The sequence below is a fragment of the Haematobia irritans genome, chromosome 4, assembly GCF_050003625.1.
Source record: "Haematobia irritans isolate KBUSLIRL chromosome 4, ASM5000362v1, whole genome shotgun sequence".
NCBI lineage: Eukaryota > Metazoa > Arthropoda > Insecta > Diptera > Muscidae > Haematobia > Haematobia irritans.
The window spans coordinates 32223098-32244298 of record NC_134400.1 but is presented as its reverse complement, the minus strand read 5'-3'; the positions used below and the strand labels follow the sequence as shown (position 1 = coordinate 32244298).

Here is a 21201-nt window from a genome sequence, read left to right as displayed (position 1 = left end):
CAAATTTAGATATAGCTCCCATATATATCTTTCGTCCGATTTGAACTTATATGGTCTCAAAAGTCAGAGTTTTACCGTGATTTGCTTCAAATTTTGCACAAGGAGTACGTTTAACAGTATCGGTAAGTGCACCAAATTTGGTTGAAATCGGTTCAGATTTAGATATAGCTCTCATATATATCTTTCGCCCGATTTATACTCAAATGACCACGGGGGCCAAAGTTAAACTCCCATTTACGTGAAATTTTGCAGAGATAACAGAATTATTATTCTAACTATGCATGTCAAATTTAGTCGAAATCGGTTCAGATTATATATAGCTCCCCTTATATGTACACCAGAGTTGGGAAAATATGGTAGACTATTTCATATTTTAGACCCATTTTTAATGGGATTTTCCTCCAATTGATTGCATAGTTTCTACGGAGAATATATTTAATATGATATTTAAGCGTATCAAGTTTGATCTAATTTGGTTTAGAATTAGATAAAGCCTCCATATATTCGTTTATCCGGTTTATACAAATATGGCAAAAATTCCCACACTTTACACAAAATTCTGTGATAATTTCCCCATATCTTAGTCATATCCTACACACTGTAATGCCAGACTTTCCACAGAACGGTTGGGTTCTAAATGAGGCTCCAAGTCGCCCGACTTGACCAAATAATATATCACAACCCACACTTGACCACATATCTTGGCAAGATCTAACCAATATCCATGTAAAATCGTCACTGCTGAGTAGCAAAAATTGTAAATGTTACTCAAATTGTCCTATATCTCGAATACGTAAGTATCGCCTGATACATCGCAAATGCTCTTTTGTACAATTGCCTCAAAATTTCTCTCGCTTCATATTTCCCATATTTTTATACCCACCACCATTGGGAGCCACGGTGGTGCAATGGTTAGCATGCCCGCCTTGCATACACAAGGTCGTGGGTTCGATTCCTGCTACGACCGAACACCAAAAAGTTTTTCAGCGGTGGATTATCCCACCTCAGTAATGCTGTGACATTTCTGAGGGTTTCAAAGCTTCTCTAAGTGGTTTCACTGCAATGTGGAACGCCGTTCGGACTCGGCTATAAAAAGGAGGTCCCTTGTCATTGAGCTTAACATGGAATCGGGCAGCATTCAGTGATAAGAGAGAAGTTCACCAATGTGGTATCACAATGGACTGAAAAGTCTAAGTGAGCCTGATACATTGGGCTGCCACATAACCTAACCATACCCACCACCATAGAATGGTGACGGGGGTATAATACGTTTGTCATTCCGTTTGTAACACATCGAAATATCGATATCCGACTATATAAAGTATATATATTCTTGACCAGGGAGAAATTCTAAGACGATATAACGATGTCCGTCTGTCCGTCTGTCTGTCTGTTGTAATCACGCTACAGTCTTCAATAATGAAGCAATCGTGCTGAAATTTTGCACAAACTCGTCTTTTGTCTGCAGGCAGGTAAAGTTCGAAGATGGGCTATATCGGTTCAGGTTTTGATATAGTCCCCATATAAACCGATCGCCCGATTTGGGGTCTTGGGCTTATAGAAATCGTAGTTTTTATCCAATTTGCCTGAAATTTTAAATCTAGAGGCATTTTATGACCATAAAGAGGTGTGCCAAAAATGGTGAGTATCGGTCCGTGTTTTGGTATAGCCCCCATATAGACCGATCTCCCGATTTTATTTCTTGGGCTTATAGAAATCGTAGTTTTTATCCAATTTGCCTGAAATTGGAAATCTAGAGGTATTGCAGGGCTACAAATAGGTGTGCCACAAATTGTGAGTATCGGTCCATATTTTTGTATAGCCCCCATATATACCGATTTCCCGATTTTAGTTCTTGGGCTTATAGAAACCGCAGTTTTTATTCAATTTACTTGAAATTGGAAATATAAAGGTATTCCAGGGCTACAAATACGTGTGCCACAAATTGTAAGTATCGGTCCATGTTTTGGTATGGTCCCCATATAAATCGATCGCCCGATTTGGGGTCTTGGGCTTATAGAAACCGTAGTTTTTATCCTATTTGCCTGAAATTAGAAATCTAGAGGTATTTTAGGATCATAAAGAGGTGTGCCGAAAATGGTGAGTATCGGTCCATATTTTTGTATGGCCCCTATATAGACCGATTTCCCGATTTCACTTCTTGGGTAGTTTTTATCTGATTTGCCTGAAATTGTAAATATTACGGTAGTTTAGGCCCACAAAAACGTGTATCGGATTAAGTTTTTACCGGTCCATTTGGTAATGCCTCCATATAGACCGACTTCACTTCTTAAGGGTGTAGAAGGCGCACTGATCATGAAAATTGCTTGAAACTCAATGTAAAATTTCCAGATTTTACTTCTACAGATTTAAGATTTCAAATCAAGACGTTATTTTATAATTTTCTTGCACACTTACAAGAGATGTTAATGATTCCTCTAAAACTCGAACAAAAATGGTTCTTATAAATCCAGAATCTCATATAGTCCTCATAGGTGAAATCTTTAAATTTATCTTCGGGAAGTGTCCTCAAGAAATTTCAAAGGAAACCCTAATATTTGGTTCATGGTGGTGGGTATTTAAGATTCGGCCCGACCGAACTTACTGCTGTATATGCTTGTTTTTTATTACCATTGTGTTTCATTCCAGGGCGTTAGCCGATTTCAATTTAAATTCTAGAGATTTTGTAGAAGTACAAAAAATTGTCTCCATTATAAGTATTTGTATCTGGAAATGCAAACCTTTATATAGCTCCCAGCAAATCTGAAGTAGTTGAGATGGTAACACAAATGTTGGTCAACATAGTGGTGAAGGGTATAATATAGTCGGCCCCGCCCGACTTTAGACTTTACTTACTTGTTTTTTACTAACATAGTGTACCATCCCAAGGCATTAGCCGACTTAAATTTTAAGTCTTATAAATTTTGTTCAGATGGAGTCTGATTTAAATGTATGTATTTAGGAAAAAAAAAACCTTTATATATAGCTCCCAACACATTTGACGGATTTGATATAGTATCGAAAATGTGGATTTACAAAGTGGTGCAGGGTATTATATAGTCGGCCCCGCCCGACTTTAGAATTTCCTTACTTGTTTTTTTTAGAAAATTTTTTTCAAATTTTTATTTCTATACAATATTTTGTCAAAATCTTCTCTCAAAATTTTATTTCTATAGAAAATTTTGTGAAAATTTTATTTTTATAGATAATTTTGTCAAAATTTTATTTCTAAAGAAAATTTTTTTAAAATCTTATTTCCATAGAAGGTTTTGTCAAAAATTTATTTCTATAGAAAATTTTGTCAACATTTTATTTCTATAGAAAATTTATGAAGCACCTCATAGTTGAAGAGGAATATTTTGCAAAATCTTTTAAAACATCAAGAATTCTACCAATTTACCAAACAGTAAAAAAATCTGCCATTTTTGGTAGACTCGTGTTCATAATTGTATATAGCTCGCATATAAAGCGACCCCCATATTTTAATTCTGGCTCTATAATTACCACACAAAAGTTCATATCGGTTCGCAATTATTTCTTTCCTATATGTAACGGTCAAGAAGTGAATATATACGTATTTAATCGACCTTTCTTTTGTCTACTATATGTCCCGCATGGACTAACGTACAATTTAGAAGATGATGTTGAGAAGTTTTAAGTTGCCTTGGCATCGGCCGCAACCCAAGTAATTCAATTGTGGATGACCGTCTTTAGTAGAAATTTCTATGCAATCTATGGTAGAAGGTACATAAGATTCGACCTAGCCGAACTTACGGCCGTATATACATGTTTAGTATTTGGATTTAAAAAAATTAATAAATTTTTGTATTCATTTATTTATTTATATTTTAATTCAGATGATATGGAAAATGACCAATTTTCGGATCACTACCTAAACTATTGATTCCATATAAACCGATGCCAGGATTTGAGCTGGACGATCAAATGTTAGCCTTCATTTTGTAAAAATCTTGCAAAAATTCATCAATATCGGTACAAGCTTATCCCTAGGTTTGTCGTCTGGAGCATCTAGTTATCACAAGTAATTTGCTTGCGGATGACAGAACTATGTTAAATAATAACAAGTAAGGAAAGTCTAAAGTCGGGCAGGGCCGACTATATTATATCCTGCACCACTTTGTAGATCTAAATTTTCGATACCATATCACATTCGTCAAATGTGTTGGGTGCTATATATAAAGGCTTGTCCCAAATACATACATTTGATAGACTTTTACAAAATCTATAGACTCAAAATTGTTGACAACATTTTCTGAAGAATTAAAATTTTGAAAAATTTTGCTAAAAAATTTTCTTAGAAATAAAATTTTGACAACATTTTCTATAGAAATACAAATTTGAAAAAAATTTTTTATAGAAATAAAATTTTGGCAAAATTTTCAATAGAAATAAAATTTTGACAAAATTTTCTATAGAAATAAAATTTTGACAAAATTTTCTTTAGAAATGAAAAGTTGATAAAATTTTCTATAGAAATAAAATTTTGATAAAATATTCTATAGAAATAAAATTTAGACAAAATGTTCTATAGAAATAACATTTTGAGAAAATTTTGACAACATTTTCTAAGAAATAAAATTTTTATAGATATAAAATGTTGACAAAATTTTCTGAAAATCTAAAATTTTGACAAAATTTTGATAAAAATTTCTGTAGAAATAAAATGTTGACAAAATTTTCCATAGAAATTAAATTTTGATAAAATTTTCTATAGAAATAAAATTTTGACAAAATTTTCTATAGAAATACAATTTTGACAAAATTTTTTATAGAAATAAACAAGAAAGGAAAGTCTAAAGTCGGGAAAGTCTAAGATCTGAAAAGAAAGTCTAAATCTGGCCGATTTCAATCAAATTTGGCACACTTGACTATACGACTAAGTGTTATGTTTGTACTAAATTTCAAGCAAATCGGTATAAAACTCTGGCTGCTGGGTCCATATTAGTGCATATCGGGCGAAAGATATATATGGGAGCTATATCTAAATCTGAACCGATTTCGACCAAATTTGGCACGCGTAGCTACAATGCTAAATCTACTCCCTGTGCAAAATGTCAACCAAATTCGGCCAAAAATCTGGCTTCTGGGACCATATAAGTCCATATCGGGCGAAAGATATATATGGGAGCTATGTCTAAATCTGAACCGATTTCAATCAAATTTGGCACACTTGACTATACGACTAAGTGTTATGTTTGTACAAAATTTCAAGCAAATCGGAATAAAACTCTGGCTGCTGGGTCCATATTAGTGCATATCGGGCGAAATATATATATATGGGAGCTATATCTAAATCTGAACCGATTTCTTCCAAAATCAATAGGGTTCTATTCTGACCCAAATTAGGAACATGTGCCAAATTTGAAGGCGATTGGACTTAAATTGCGAGCTAGACTTTGATCACAAAAATGTGTTCACAGACAGACGGACGGACGGACAGACGGACACAGTTATATCGACTCAGGGACCCACCCTGAGCATTATTGCCAAAGACACCATGTGTCTATCTCGTCTCCTTCTGGGTGTTACAAACATATGCACTAACTTATAATACCCTGTTCCACAGTGTGGCGCAGGGTATAAAAACGAATTTTGACAAAAAAATGTGTTTTTCTTTGTTAGACCGGGGACTTATCAGCCAACCTGTTATTTACACATTTAGTATCAATCAACTTTGCTAATGGCAAAGTATTTTGGTGATATTTTTGTTGTATGTAAGAAAGGAATGTCAACCTTTCTAAAGTGGTCGTTTTATAGTGAGTATGTCACTAAATATCTTAAAAAATTAATTTAAATAAAATTAATTTGACTATAAATACCAGTGTCCGATATTAAGAGTGGTAGCAGTTCTTTAGGCTATTTGGAACATCAACATTTGAATTATTCTACAATGAAATCCTTAAATTTTATATTTTTCGCTAGCTTCTGTTTGTTGGCAGTCATGGCCCATGAGCAAAATGAAAATCACGATCATCATACTCACCCCAAGTATTCGTTTGAATATGGTGTGCAGGATTTCAAAACTGGTGACTTTAAGGACCAGTGGGAACATCGTGATGGTGATGTGGTTAAAGGTAAAGTCGTAGCATATCGATCATTTGAAATATGAAATTTTTATTTCTAACTTATTTTTGTTTTTCCAATTCCAGGTGGTTATTTCTTTAAAGAAGCCGATGGTACAATTCGTGTTGTCGAATATCATGCTGATGATCACAATGGATTCCATGCTAAGGTTAAGAATATTGGCAAAGCCCATAATGAACTTGTATCCCATCACTCCCATTCAGCTGAAAACCATGATGACCATCAAATGGAATATCCTAAAGCCATGCTAAATGCCGATCATCATAGTCATTATTCTGGACATTCATCTTATCAAGCAAATAATCACAATGGCGACTATAAATTTGTTAATCATATTGATCATACTCATGGACATCATAACGGAGATCACAGCAACTATGCTAATCATGGACATGCTACCAGTTATGTTAGTATCCATAAACACTAACCTATGTATACACAGAAAAAATACAATTACAAAAATATTTTCAATAAAAAAATTTTATGAAGCTAATACTCATGCTATTGACTTGGTACTAAAACAAAAAATAAAGTAAAATTTTAACGAAATTTTCTATAAAACCAAACTATTCTATAGAAATAAAATTTTGACATAGTTTTCTATAGAAATAAAATATTGACAAAATTTTCTATAGAAATAAAATTTTGACAAAGTTTTCTATAGAAATAAAATATGGACAAAATTTTCCACAGAAATAAAATTTTGACAAACTATTCTATAGAAATAAAATATTGACAAAATTTTCCACAGAAATAAAATTTTGACAACATTTTCTACAGAAATAAAATTTTGACAAAATTTTCTATAGAGATAAAATTTTGACAAAATTTTCTATAGAGATAAAATTTTGACGAAATTTTCTATAGAAATAAAATTTTGACAAAATTCTCTATAGTAATAAAATGTTGATAGAATTTTCTATAGAAATAAAATTTTGACAAAATTTTCTATAGAAAGAAAATTTTGAAAACGTTTTCAATAAAACACAAGTAAGTAAAGTAGAAAGTCGGGCGGGGCCGACTATATCATACGCTAAACCACCATTACAGAATTAGTAATCATAAGCATTTTTGGGTAACATATAGGTCTGGGAGATAAACCGCAGTTGAATCTTTAAGAAAATTAAGGGTACATGTCTATGGATGCTTTGTGTCAATCTGACTATAGCTCATAGTCAATGTTGCCAGGGAATATGTTCGGTTTACCTCAGGGATCCGGAGCGGTCCATTTTTTTCGCTCCGCTCCGCTTCCGCTCCGGAGAAAAGAAAAACGCTCCGCTTCGAGAAAAAAAAATCGCTCCGCTCCTCTTCGAGAAAATTATAGTATATTATATAATTATATAATCTGAACCAATTTGCATAATATTTTGCTGGTTTAATTAATACCACAAAAGGTTACCTTGTGCAAAATTTGAGAAAGATCAGTTAAGAAATGAGGCCTCTACGGTCAAAAATAAGGTTATTAGGGGCAAATTTTTCAAAATCGGGCGATACATACATGGGAGCTATATCTACATCTCAACCGAATTCGATGAAATTTTGCCCATAGCGTTAGTAATATAGTGGACTGGATCTAGCCAACTTTGAGCAAGATCGGTTAGTAAATAAGGGTTCTATGGTCAAATTTGGGAAAATCGGGCTATACATATATATGAGAGCTATATCTAAATCTGAACCGATTTCGATGATATTTCGCACATATAGTTAGTGCTATAGAAGATTACATTTAGCAAACTTTGAGTAAGATCGGTTGATAAATAAGGGTTTTATGGCCAAATTTAGAAAAATCGGGCGGTACATATATATGGGAGCTATAGCTAAATCTGGGAAAATCGGGCGATACATATATATGAGAGCTATATCTAAATCTGAACCGATTGGGATGAAATTTTGCAGACATGAAGGGCGATGAAAAAGATAACCTTTTGCCAAATTTGGCGACGATCCGTTTGAAAAAAAACACAGCGTGACCCCATTTGCCGAAATCGTGCGATACATATATATGGGAGCTATACCTAAATTTGATCCGATTTCTTCCAAATTCAATGGCGTTCGTTCTTGTGCTCAAAAAACTCCCTGTACCAAATTTCATCATAATCGGTTAATAATTGCGACCGGAATCCTGTGAACAACAAATACATGGACGGACGGACGGACACCAAGCGCTAGATCGACTCAGAAGGTGATTCTGAGTCGATCGGTATATATTTTATGGGGTCTAAAATCAATATTTCTGGTAGGCACAGTTTTTGGCCGATCAAACTTATTATACCCTGAGCACTATGTGGTTTAGGGTATAAAAACATGTTGATAAAATATTCTATAGAAATAAAATTTTGACAAAATTTTCTATAAAAATAAAATGTTGATAAAATTTTCTAAAGAAATAAAATTTTGACAAAATTTTCTATAGAAAAAAATTGTTGCGAAATTTTTAATAGAAACAAACTGTGAAAAAATATTCTAAAGGAATAAAATTTTGACAAAATTTTCTATAGAAATAAAATTTGGCACAATTATTTAAAGAAATAAAATTTTGGCAAAATTTTCTATAGAGATAAAATTTTGACAAAATTTTCTATAGAGATAAAATTTTGACAAAATTTTCTATAGAGATACAATTTTGACAAAATTTTCTATAGAGATAAAATTTTGACAAAATTTTCTGTAGAAATAAAGTTTTGACAAAAGTTTCGATAAAAATGAAATTTTGATAAAATTTTCTATAGATATAAAATGTTGACAAAGGTTTCTATAGAAATAAAATTTGGACAAAATTTTCTATAAAAATAAAATTTTTAACGAAATTTTCTACAGAAAAAAATTGTGGCGAAATTTTTAATAGAAACAAATTTTGGCAAAATGTTCTATAGAAATATAATTTTGACTAAATTTTTTATAGAAATAAAATTTGGGCAAAACTTGTCATAGTAATTTTGGCAAAATTTTCCATAGAAATAAAATTTTGGCAAAATTTTCCATAGAAATAAAATTTTGAGAACATTTTTAATAAAAAAACCAGTAAGGAAAGTCTAAAGTCGGGCGGGGCCGACTATATTATACCCTGCACCACTTTGTAGATTTAAATTTTCGATACCATATCACATCCGTCAAATGTGTTGGGGCTATATATAAAGGTTTGTCCCAAATACATACATTTAAATATCACTCGATCTGGACAGAATTTGATAGACTTCTACAAAATCTATAGACTCAAAATTTAAGTCGGCTAATGCACTAGGGTGGAACACAATGTTAGTAAAAAAATATGGGAAACATTTAAATCTGGAGCAATTTTAAGAAAACTTCGCAAAAGTTTATTTATGATTTATCGCTCGATATATATGCATTAGAAGTTTAGGAAAATTAGAGTCATTTTTACAACTTTTCGACTAAGCGGTGGCGATTTTACAAGGAAAATGTTGGTATTTTGACCATTTTTGTCGAAATCAGAAAAACATATATATGGGAGCTATATCTAAATCTGAACCGATTTCAACCAAATTTGGCACGCATAGCTACAATGCTAATTCTACTCCCTGTGCAAAATTTCAACTAAATCAGGGCAAAAAATTGGCCTCTGTGGTCATATGAGTGTAAATCGGGCGAAAGCTATATATGGGAGCTATATCTAAATCTGAACCGATTTCAACCAAATTTGGCACGCATAGCTACAATGCTAATTCTACTCTCTGTGCAAAATTTCAACTAAATCGGAGCAAAAAATTGGCCTCTGTGGTCATGTGAGTGTAAATCGGGCGAAAGCTATATATGGGAGCTATATCTAAATCTGAACCGATTTGGCTGATATTTTGCAAGTTTTGCGAGACTCATAAAATATTCGGATGTACGGAATTTGAGGAAGATCGGTTGATATACACGCCAATTATGACCAGATCGGTGAAAAATATATATGGCAGCTATATCTAAATCTGAACCGATTTTTTCCAAAATCAATAGGGATCGTCTTTGAGCCGAAACAGGACCCTATACCAAATTTTAGGACAATCGGACTAAAACTGCGAGCTGTACTTTGCACACAAAAATACATCAACAGACAGACAGACAGACGGACAGACAGACAGACAGACAGACAGACAGACGGACATCGCTAAATCGACTCAGAATTTAATTCTAAGACGATCGGTATACTAAACGATGGGTCTCAGACTTTTCCTTCTTGGCGTTACATACAAATGCACAAACTTATTATACCCTGTACCACAGTAGTGGTGAAGGGTATAAAAATTGTTGCGAAATTTTTAATAGAAACAAACTGTGAAAAAATATTCTAAAGGAATAAAATTTTGACAAAATTTTCTATAGAAATAAAATTTTGACACAATTATTTAAAGAAATAAAATTTTGCAAAATTTTCAATGGAGATAAAATTTTGACAAAATTTTCTATAGAGATAAAATTTTAACAAAATTTTCTATAGAGATGAAATTTTGACAAAATTTTCTATAGAGATAAAATTTTGACAAAATTTTCTATAGAGATAAAATTTTGACAAAATTCTCTGGCGTAATAAAGTTTTGACAAAAGTTTCGATAAAAATGAAATTTTGATAAAATTTTCTATAGATATAAAATGTTGACAAAGGTTTCTATAGAAATAAAATTTGGACAAAATTTTCTATAAAAATAAAATTTTTAACGAAATTTTCTACAGAAAAAAATTGTGGCGAAATTTTTAATAGAAACAAATTTTGGCAAAATGTTCTATAGAAATATAATTTTGACTAAATTTTTTATAGAAATAAAATTTGGGCAAAATTTGTCATAGTAATTTTGGCAAAATTTTCCATAGAAATAAAATTTTTGCAAAATTTTCCATAGAAATAAAATTTTGAGAACATTTTTAATAAAAAAAAAACATGTTTACAAAATATTCTATAGAAATAAAATTTTGACAAAATTGTGTAAAAAAACGTTGATAAAATTGTCTATATAAATAAAATTATGACAAAATTTTCTAATGAATTAAAATTTTGACAAAATTTTCTAATGAATTAAAATTTTGACAAAATTTTCTAATGAATTAAAATTTTGACAAAATTTTCTATAGAAATAAAATTTTGACAAAATTTTCTATCGAGATAACATTTTGACAAAATTTTCTATAGAGATAACATTTTGACAAAATTTTCTATAGAGATAAAGTTTTGATAAAAGTTTCTATAGAAATAAAATTTTAACAAAATTGTCTATAGATACAAAATTTTGACAACATTTTCTATAGAGATAACATTTTCATAAAATTTTCTATAGAAATAAAATTTTGACAAAATTTTCTTTAGAAATAAAATTTTGACAAAATTTTCTATAGAGATAACATTTTCATAAAATTTTCGATAGAAATGAAATTTTGATAAAATTTTCGATAGAAATGAAATTTTGATAAAATTTTCTAATGAAATAAAATTTTGACAAAATTTTCTATAGAAATTAAATTTTGTATAGATAAAAAATTTTTGAGAAAAAAAACGTTGAGAAAATTTTTTATCAAAAAAACTCATTTTGAAACAATTTTCTATAGAAATAAAATGTTGACAAAATTTTCTATATAAACAAAAGTTTGAACAAATTAGCTATAGAAATAAAATTTTGAGAAAATTTTCTATAGCAATAAAATGTTGACAAAATTTTCTATAGAAATAAAATGTTGACAAAATTTTCTATATAAACAAAATTTTGAACAAATTAGCTATAGATTTAAATTTTGACAAAATTTTCTATAGAAATAAAATTTTGAGAAAATTTTCTATAGCAATAAAATGTTGACAAAATTTTCTATAGAAATAAAATGTTGACACAATTTTCTATAGGTATAAAAATTTGAAAAAATTTTCTATTGATATAAAATTTTGGCAAAATTTTTTATAGAAATAAAGTTTTGACAACATTTTCTTCAGAAGTAAAATTTTGTCAAAAGTCAATTTATATATATGGGAGCTATATTTAAATTTCAACCAATTTCAAAATTTGGCATACTTGGCAACACGAATTTACACTTTGTGAAAAATTTGTCTTATTTTTTTTTTTTTTTGATTTTTTGTGCATATATTTTATGTTTGATGCAAGAGTTTAAAGAAACAGTACATATGGCCAAATAAAAAATAACATCCTAACCAGTTTAATTGAACTATAAACTTGACACTACAATATTTAGCAAACAATTAGCCACAAAATTTATAAACTAACAAGTAGCAATCTTTTCGAATGGTATTTTTGTTTTTCCTTAGTTTGTTGGCAATTCAATGTTTGGAATTATGCAAATGGGGATAATAGCTACGAGGTTTACGATATGTCCATGATTTGTTAAAAGCACTTTTAAACGTTTGTATATTTAAAGCCATGCTAAACATTGCGAAGTAATGAAAAGTCTAAAATATACGAAAAGTGCATGGTCAAGGTCGCTCGAATAACTAACTAAACGCAAAAGGTTATTTTCATTTTTGCTCTTGATTTGATTTAAATCCATTGAAGTATAAATATTAGATACGTAATTGAATATAGGAACAAATCGTACGATTCAATCGCAACGACAACACCTCACAATTTATTGTAAAACAGTGACAAAAAATGAAGGTCCTTACTGTCATTATCCTAGCTGCTCTTTGCCTTTCGGTCATGGCCCATGGTCACCATGATCATCATGATGATCACCATGATTATCATGCCCATCCAAAATATGAATTTAAATATGGTGTAAAGGATTTAAAAACTGGCGATATTAAGGATCAATGGGAACATCGTGATGGTGATAAAGTTAAAGGTAAGCTAACGTAAGAGCCCTATTTTAAAATACATTTTAATTTAATCGATTTGATGTTGCAGGAGGATATTTCTTTAAAGAGGCTGATGGTACCATTCGCGTGGTGGAATATCATGCTGATGACCACTCGGGTTTTCATGCTGAAGTAAAGAATATTGGCCATGCCCAACATCCCGAGGTTCATCATCACTCTCATTCTGATGCCCACCATGGTGATCATCATTCTCATCACCATGAGGACCACAACGCTCATCATGGTGTTTACCACTCTCAACATAACGAACATCATTTGGATCATAGTGATTCGGATAAGCATTATTCCTATCATGTAGAGCATCCTCAAGTGCACCATGCTAGTAATCATCATGCTTTTGAACATCATGGTGAAGCTACAAGTTTCAGTAAAGTTCATCATCATTAAATCTGTACCCTGTACCCTTAACTAAATAAATTCCACGATTGACTCTTTTATGAATTGTTATATTAAGATCTTTTAATTGGTAGAATTTTAATGGAATAAAATATACACGGCCGAAAGTTTGGACAGATCACAATCAAATTTCGCAAGTTAAGCTAACTATATAAGATAACTTCCTAAGGTTGTCTTACAAATTGAAGTCAGTTATGGAACCTCAGTTACATGTACTGACAATCTTGAGTCAGGTTTGCTAATCAATATTACAAATACATCATAAAACAGAAAAAAATATCACCAATATTTATATACCCTCCACCATAGGACGGGGGTATATTAATTTTGTCATTCCGTTCGTAACACATCGAAATATTGCTCTAAGACCCCATAAAGTATATATATAAGCATGTCCGTCCGTCTGCTAAAATCACGCTAACTTTCGAATGAAACAAGCTATCGACTTGAAACTTGGCACAAGTAGTTGTTATTGATGTAGGTCGAATGGCATTGCCAATGGGTCATATCGGTTCACTTTTACAAGTCGATAGCTTGTTTCGTTCGGAAGTTAGCGTGATTTCAACAGACGGACGGAAGGACGGACATGCTTAGATCGACTCAAAACTTCACCACTTTTGGGGTTTTAGAGCAATATTTCGATGTGTTACAAACGGAATGACAAAGTTAATATACCCCCCATCCTATGGTGGAGGGTATAAACAGGCAGATTTAATACCTATTTAAGCTACTTAATTCTTACACTGAAAAAAAAGCATGCCCGGTTTCAAAGATTTTGTCTTTACTTTAAAAATGTTGGTAGTGATTCCGAGCCAAAGAAGCGGAGAATACAAGTAAGGATACTTTTAAGACACAATTCTCTTTTAAATTTGGGTTTTGTGTACTTGCTTCTAGGAAGTGAATTTTAATTTTTCGCTTTTTCAGCTTTTTTTCTTCATATGCTATCAAAGTCCTTTAAAAATGAGTTAACAACAACTTTATTTTCCAAATTAAGACTCGACTTCCAGTAGAAATTATGCTATGTTTCAATTAAGAGACGTCTTTAAAATAAAGTGTTGAAAAACATGTCCTATATTTGAACGATTTTTTGCTTTGTAGTCAAGTTACAAAAAGACAACAAATTTAAAGATAATTTAATTAAAATTGAAGATTTTTTTTTTTTTTTGAATTATTAAAGTCAAGTTGACCTTAGCCCACAAATTTTTCTTTCATATTATGATACCCATTTTTAAGTGAAATCACTCAATTATACGGACAATACGACTTCATTGAAATGTTTATCGACTTTTGGACAAGGAAAAAAAACAAGAAATGCGTCTTCTATGCTAAACAAAATATGCATTCCTATTTTAAAGACATGAAATCTTTGACCTCACGACAATATTTTTATACCCTCCACCATAGGATGGGGGTATATTAACTTTGTCATTCCGTTTGTAACACATCAAAATATTGCTCTAAGACCCCATAAAGTATCTACATTCTGGGTCGTGGTGAAATTCTGAGTCGATCTGAGCATGTCCGTCCGTCCGTCCTCCCGTCCGTCCGTCCGTCTGTTGAAATCACGCTAACTTCCGAACGAAACAAGCTATCGACTTGAAACTTGGCACAAGTAGTTGCTATTGATGTCGGTCGGATGGTATTGCAAATGGGCCATATCGGTCCACTTTTACGTATAGCCCCCATATAAACGGACACCCAAATTTGGCTTTCGATTGCTCTAAGAGAAACAAGTTTCATCCGATACGGCTGAAATTTGGTACATGGTGTTAGTATATGGTCTCTAACAACCATGCCAAAATTGGTCTATATCGGTCCACTTTTACGTGTAGCCCCCATATAAACGGACCCCCAAATTTGGCTTGCGATTGCTCTAAGAGAAGCAAATTTCATCCGATCCGGCTGAAATTTGGTAGATGGTGTTAGTATATGATATCTAACAACCTTGCAAAAATTGGTCCATATCGGTCCATAATTACATATAGCCCCCATATAATCCGATCCCCCGATTTGGCTTGCGGAGCCCTTAAGATAACCAATTTTCATCCGATCCGGCTGAAAATTGGTACATGGTGTTAGTATATGTTTTTTAATGACCATGCAAAAATTGGTCCACATCGGCCCATAATTATGTATAGCCCCCATATAAACCGATCCCCAGATTTGAACTCCGGAGCCTCTTAGAGGAGCAAAAGTCATCCGATCCGATTGAAATTTGGTACGTGGTGTTAGTATATTGTCTCTAACAACCATGCCAAAATTGGTCCATATCGGTCCATATCGGTGACCTCCGGAGCCTCTTAGAGGAGGTTGAAATTTGGTACGTGGTGTTAGTATAAGGCCGCTAATAACCGTGCCAAATTGGTCCGTATCGGTCTATAGTTATATATAGCCGATCCCCAATCACACAAAAATTGGTCCATATCTGTTCATAATCATGGTTGCCACTCGAGCCAAAACTAATCTACCAAAATTTTATTTTTATAGAAAACATTGTCAAAATGTCATTTCTATAGAAAATTTTGTCAAAATTTTATTTTTATATAAAATTTTGTCAAAATTTTATTTCTATAGAAAAATTTGTCAAAATTTTATTTCTATAAAAAATTTTGTCAAAATTTTATTTCTATAGAAAAATTTGTCAAAATTTTAGTTTTATAAAAAATTTTGTCAAAATTTTATTTCTGTTGTTTTGTTTTTTGATCTCAGCTTAAAACCATGCATTGACTAAACTACAAGTGTAGCTTAACCAACAATGCATGTCAATGCATGGCTTTAAGCTGAGATCAAAAAACAAAACAACAACAATAACGATTGAAGAGAAGCCAACAATAACAAACAAAACAAAATTTTATTTCTATAGAAAGTTTTTTCCAAATTTTATTTCTATAGAAAATTTTTTTCAAATTTTACTTCCATAGAAAATGTTGTCAAAATTTTATTTCTATACGTATTTAATCAGCCTTTTTTAGTTTAATATATACCACATAGTCCATATTACGGTGTTAGGAAGTTTTAAGATATCTTGCCATCGGCAATTGTTACCGCAACCCAAGTAATTCGATTGTGGATGACATGGTGGAGGGTATATAAGCTTCGGCCTGGCCGAACTTACGGCCGTATATACTTGTTTTCAATATCAGCAATAACTCATTTCTAGCAAGTTTCCAGCAAGTTTATTCCGTTCAGAAGTTAGAGTGATTTCAACAGACTGACGGACACCGCTAACTTGGCTCAGAATTTCACCATTACCCAGAATTTATATATTTAATGGAGTCTGAGACCAATATTTCGATATGTTACAAAATGAATGACAAATTTCGTATAGCCGCAAGCCAATGGTGGAAGGTCATAATCCTATGGTGGAGATTCATAATCCTTGTTTTAAAAGACTTGTCCTGTGCCAAATTTGTCTTCGCACTAATGATTTTGGTACCGATTTCGAGGACAAGAAGTGTAGAATTGCACTTAGATTGCATTTGATACACAGAGAATACAGATTGGTTGTGATAACCGAATTTATTTCCAACCTCATTTTGGCAGTTGCAGCAACTATCTGTTGGCAGTTGTGTCATCCGACAAATTCGGTCGACTTAATCGAATGACGGGATTTGGAACTTTTAATGTATGTAAAGCTTCTCTAAGTGGTTTCACTGCAATGTGGAACGCCGTTCGGACTCGGCTATAAAAAGGAGGTCCCTTATCATTGAGCTTAACATGGAATCGGGCAGCAATCAGTGATAAGAAAGAAGTTCACCAATGTGGTATCAAAATGGACTGAATAGTCTATGTGAGCCTGATACATCGGGCTGCCACCTAACCTAAACCTAAACCTAATGTATATGGAGTTGGCTATGACAGCCAATAAAATTGGTTATCGGCACCTTAATGTTTCGGTTGTATCATCCAACCTTAATAATCCCCACAAACGATTTGAATGGTAATTCTATAGCCGCGAGCATTGTATGTTTTGCATATATTTAAATATTTCAGTAAATACACAGAAAAAAAAGTGTCTTGTAAAATTAAGGACCATTTTGACTTCCACATAGTTCAACAAATTTACTGTAATATAGTTCATTTTTCGTAACCACAACGAAAATTAACTTAGCTAAAGCAAAACTTATGAAAATTCAGTAAATGTTTTTTAGTTCACTAACTACGAAATGGGAAGTATTTTTCCTTAAATAAATTTCCAACACAGTAGTTAATGCATCGTTGTTTCTATTATAAAAATACATGGGCAATATAAAAATCTTACTACGAAATGTGGACAATTTACTAAGAAAAAATTTTGTATGGAAAAAAAATTTTGTAGTAAAAATTAACTTAACGACATTACCGATTCGTACGATAACTACCTACAGATTATTTCCCTTTTTATTATATGTTGGAGTGTTTTTACTCACATTGAAAATTTTAGTTAAAGTAGAATAAAAATTAGTTAATATAATCCTTGACAGGTGTATATAATTTTTATAGATTCCTCATAGATTTGGTATATATTTTACCTTAACTTATAGATAGAATTCCAACTAATCAATAAACGTGCTACTGGAAAATGTGAGTACATCATGCGAGGGAGTTTTTAGAGACATTTTGTGTATATCTCGTATGATTGTTTGTGTTTGTTATTGCGTCATTTATGCTGTTGTTGGTTGTTTTGATTCTAGAGACATTGGAATGTTCCTTGTTGGTATCTTTTGTGGTGAGAGTTGTTTTTTTGCAATAGCAAGATCAGAAAGGGATCGTGTGTGTGTGTGTGGAGTTGTTTTTCTTTACGGCAGGTATGTATCCCTTATGACTATTTGTGTCTTTGAGTTTTATTGTTGCATTCAGTTATGTTGATGCGTTTATGAAGTGCACACGTGGATTTAATTTTGCAAAATTGTACGTGCGGTATTGGTGTTTATTAATGAAAATACATTTATTTCGAAACATTTTAGAAACTGAGAAGTGAATGATGTGATGTTAGAGGAATCAAAAACGCTTTTTATTGATAAAAACAAATAACAGATTAAGGAACTGTATATTTCTGTTAATATGTTAGTTTAAAATTAGTGCGGATTTTAAATTGATTTACATAAAAAATATACAACATGAGTGGTAATAGGATGATTTATATTTATTCTACATCTGGATCACAGGTTGAGAAGCAACCATTTTTTTGAATCTATATTTTTTATGTTACAGCAATTCCTACAGGTGAGTACTAAGATCGAGTTTAGCCGCTAAAATTAAAAATAAATCACTAAGCAAAGTATAAAATTATACGTCTTCGATACAAATTTAAATATAACTTGATGGAGAATAGCCCAAATTAAGTTTTTTATAAAGATTATTTTTTATAATGGATTATTAAAGAAAACTTATCATGGAAATTGTAATTTTAGCCGCTAAACTCGAACTTAATATCCACCTTAAATACTAAATGCTATACTGACAAGTGGATATTATGTCTAATTTTATAATATTTTTTATTTCAAATATATTCTGAGACTAATTTCAATAACGTCCCATTTGTCCATGGATATGATTCCAATAATGTACCTACTGGATGGATTTTTCAATGTGGTAAGTTTTTCTATAAACGGTATTTTGTCCGTTTTTAATAAAACCAAAATTTCAATTTATTAAACATTATTTTTTTCACTTGCAGGTAGACAGGTCTCGTAATGGTAATTTTTTGAATATTCTTACTGTTTAATACTAATTAAGCTGATATCCTTATTGGCTCTAGGAAATACTCTTGAAAACCGTAAGTTAAAGATCAATATGAACGATAGAATTAATTAATTAATAATATTTTTCTTATATTTTGTATAACTTTGCAATTTCAGATGCTTATAAGCCAAATCCGTCCAACAAAAGTTAGCCAAAATCGATGAAATTGGACAATTCAATTGAATATAGCAACTTATGCCACATATATCTTTCATATGGATAGAAAACATGCAAATTTAAATTAATTAGTTTAGTCCTAATAACATAGAATATTACTCTTTTGAAGAAGCAATTACTAACTACCGACAAGTAAATGCGTCCAACGTACTAATAAAAATATTTCCTTTATTGTATATCATAAGCCATAGTTTTGTGTAATATAATAATAATTCTTTGAAATAAAATACTGGTGGTTATAGAAAATTGACTTGTTTTTTACGAAAAATGTCTTAGTTGTATACAGGCTTGTTGTACCTTTGATTCCTCAATTTCTCTATTTTTTTGTAAATTATACCGACAAACAGTTTATTTCAAACCAATTTCTTAATACAGGTTTCCCAAAAAATTGTTAATTTTTCCGGATAGCAGGAATATTTTGAATGAGTTTAACTATATTCTTCCCACAGCATAGTAATAATGAACTAAAATACGATGTAATACATGAACTAATTTATAAGAAAATCATGAACTTATCTAGATGAAAAAAATCTTTGGCGCCAAATCATGGTCATTCTTACTATGGGTTAGTTCATTTTTCATAAAAAATAGTAAACTTTTTTTTCGGTGTACACGAATACAAATTGTAGATTAAACTTATTTCATTTTTCGTCCAAAAAAGTCACACCTCAAACCTTGGCCCAGAATCAGGGAAATCGTTCTATGCATCAAAAATATATGTGGTCCTCTATTTTATGGATACCAACAATTTAACATTCGTGATGTGAAAATATTTGGTAAAATCCTGCAGATTTAGGAATATTTTCCACACCCAACTGCTTTCGTCTCTGAAATGTAGCTTTTTAAAAGCCCGGTCTAAATCGCTGGTTAATCCCGATTGTTTCATACCTTAAAAATGGATCTATATAGTTGAGAAACGAACAAAAAAATTAGAATGTTAGAGGATACATATATCCATTTTGGAATTTATACAAATATCAGAACTTCGATGTCTCGTGTATATAGGTCGTAGTGCCGGCGCATTTTATTAGATCCGCTTTAAATTTAGTGATTTTGTTTGAAACAAATAAACATACGTCTTCTTTGGATACTCAATAATTTGTTATAATAGAAATCACATTTGAAAAATTTATCAAATGGCAGTCGGCTGAGAATACCGTATATCAGTGAGGACTACAGTAAAGGAAATAGCCCCCTATAGCCCCCTGTCTAAAATATAGTAAATATATAAAGGGTGATTCTTTTGAGGTTAGGATTTTCATGCATTAGTATTTGACAGATCACGTGGGATTTCAGACATGGTGTCAAAGAGAAAGATGCTCAGTATGCTTTGACATTTCATCATGAATAGACTTACTAACGAGCAACGCTTGCAAATCATTGAATTTTATTACCAAAATCAGTGGCAGAAAATCCGCTTTTTTATCGACAAATTTTGTTCAGCGATGAGGCTCATTTCTGGTTGAATGGCTACGTAAATAAGCAAAATTGCCGCATTTGGAGTGAAGAGCAACCAGAAGCCGTTCAAGAACTGCCCATGCATCCCGAAAAATGCACTGTTTGGTGTGGTTTGTACGCTGGTGGAATCATTGGACCGTATTTTTTCAAAGATGCTGTTGGACGCAACGTTACGGTGAATGGCGATCGCTATCGTTCGATGCTAACAAACTTTTTGTTGCCAAAAATGGAAGAACTGAACTTGGTTGACATGTGGTTTCAACAAGATGGCGCTACATGCCACACAGCTCGCGATTCTATGGCCATTTTGAGGGAAAACTTCGGAGAACAATTCATCTCAAGAAATGGACCGGTAAGTTGGCCACCAAGATCATGCGATTTGACGCCTTTAGACTATTTTTTGTGGGGCTACGTCAAGTCTAAAGTCTACAGAAATAAGCCAGCAACTATTCCAGCTTTGGAAGACAACATTTCCGAAGAAATTCGGGCTATTCCGGCCGAAATGCTCGAAAAAGTTGCCCAAAATT

General features: G+C 32.0%; 2 protein-coding genes and 1 long non-coding RNA gene across 3 annotated transcripts; all 3 read left to right on the top strand.

Annotated features, from left to right (window-relative positions):
• The first annotated feature begins 5911 nt into the window (after positions 1 to 5911).
• On the top strand, positions 5912 to 6532 carry LOC142235347 (uncharacterized). The gene is made up of 2 exons (XM_075306603.1): positions 5912 to 6095; positions 6171 to 6532. Exons 1-2 carry the CDS (start codon positions 5912 to 5914, stop codon positions 6530 to 6532), a joined length of 546 nt encoding a protein of 181 aa, XP_075162718.1.
• A 6127-nt stretch (positions 6533 to 12659) lies between these two features.
• LOC142234356 (uncharacterized) lies at positions 12660 to 13366 on the top strand. The gene is made up of 2 exons (XM_075305481.1): positions 12660 to 12885; positions 12948 to 13366. The coding sequence occupies exons 1-2, from the start codon at positions 12693 to 12695 to the stop codon at positions 13304 to 13306; spliced, it is 552 nt and encodes a 183-aa protein (XP_075161596.1). The 5' UTR covers positions 12660 to 12692; the 3' UTR covers positions 13307 to 13366.
• Positions 13367 to 18973: 5607 nt separating this feature from the next.
• On the top strand, positions 18974 to 19332 carry LOC142233103 (uncharacterized). The gene is made up of 2 exons (XR_012721317.1): positions 18974 to 19073; positions 19156 to 19332. It is a non-coding gene; the product is annotated as an uncharacterized LOC142233103 (long non-coding RNA).
• Positions 19333 to 21201: the final 1869 nt, after the last annotated feature.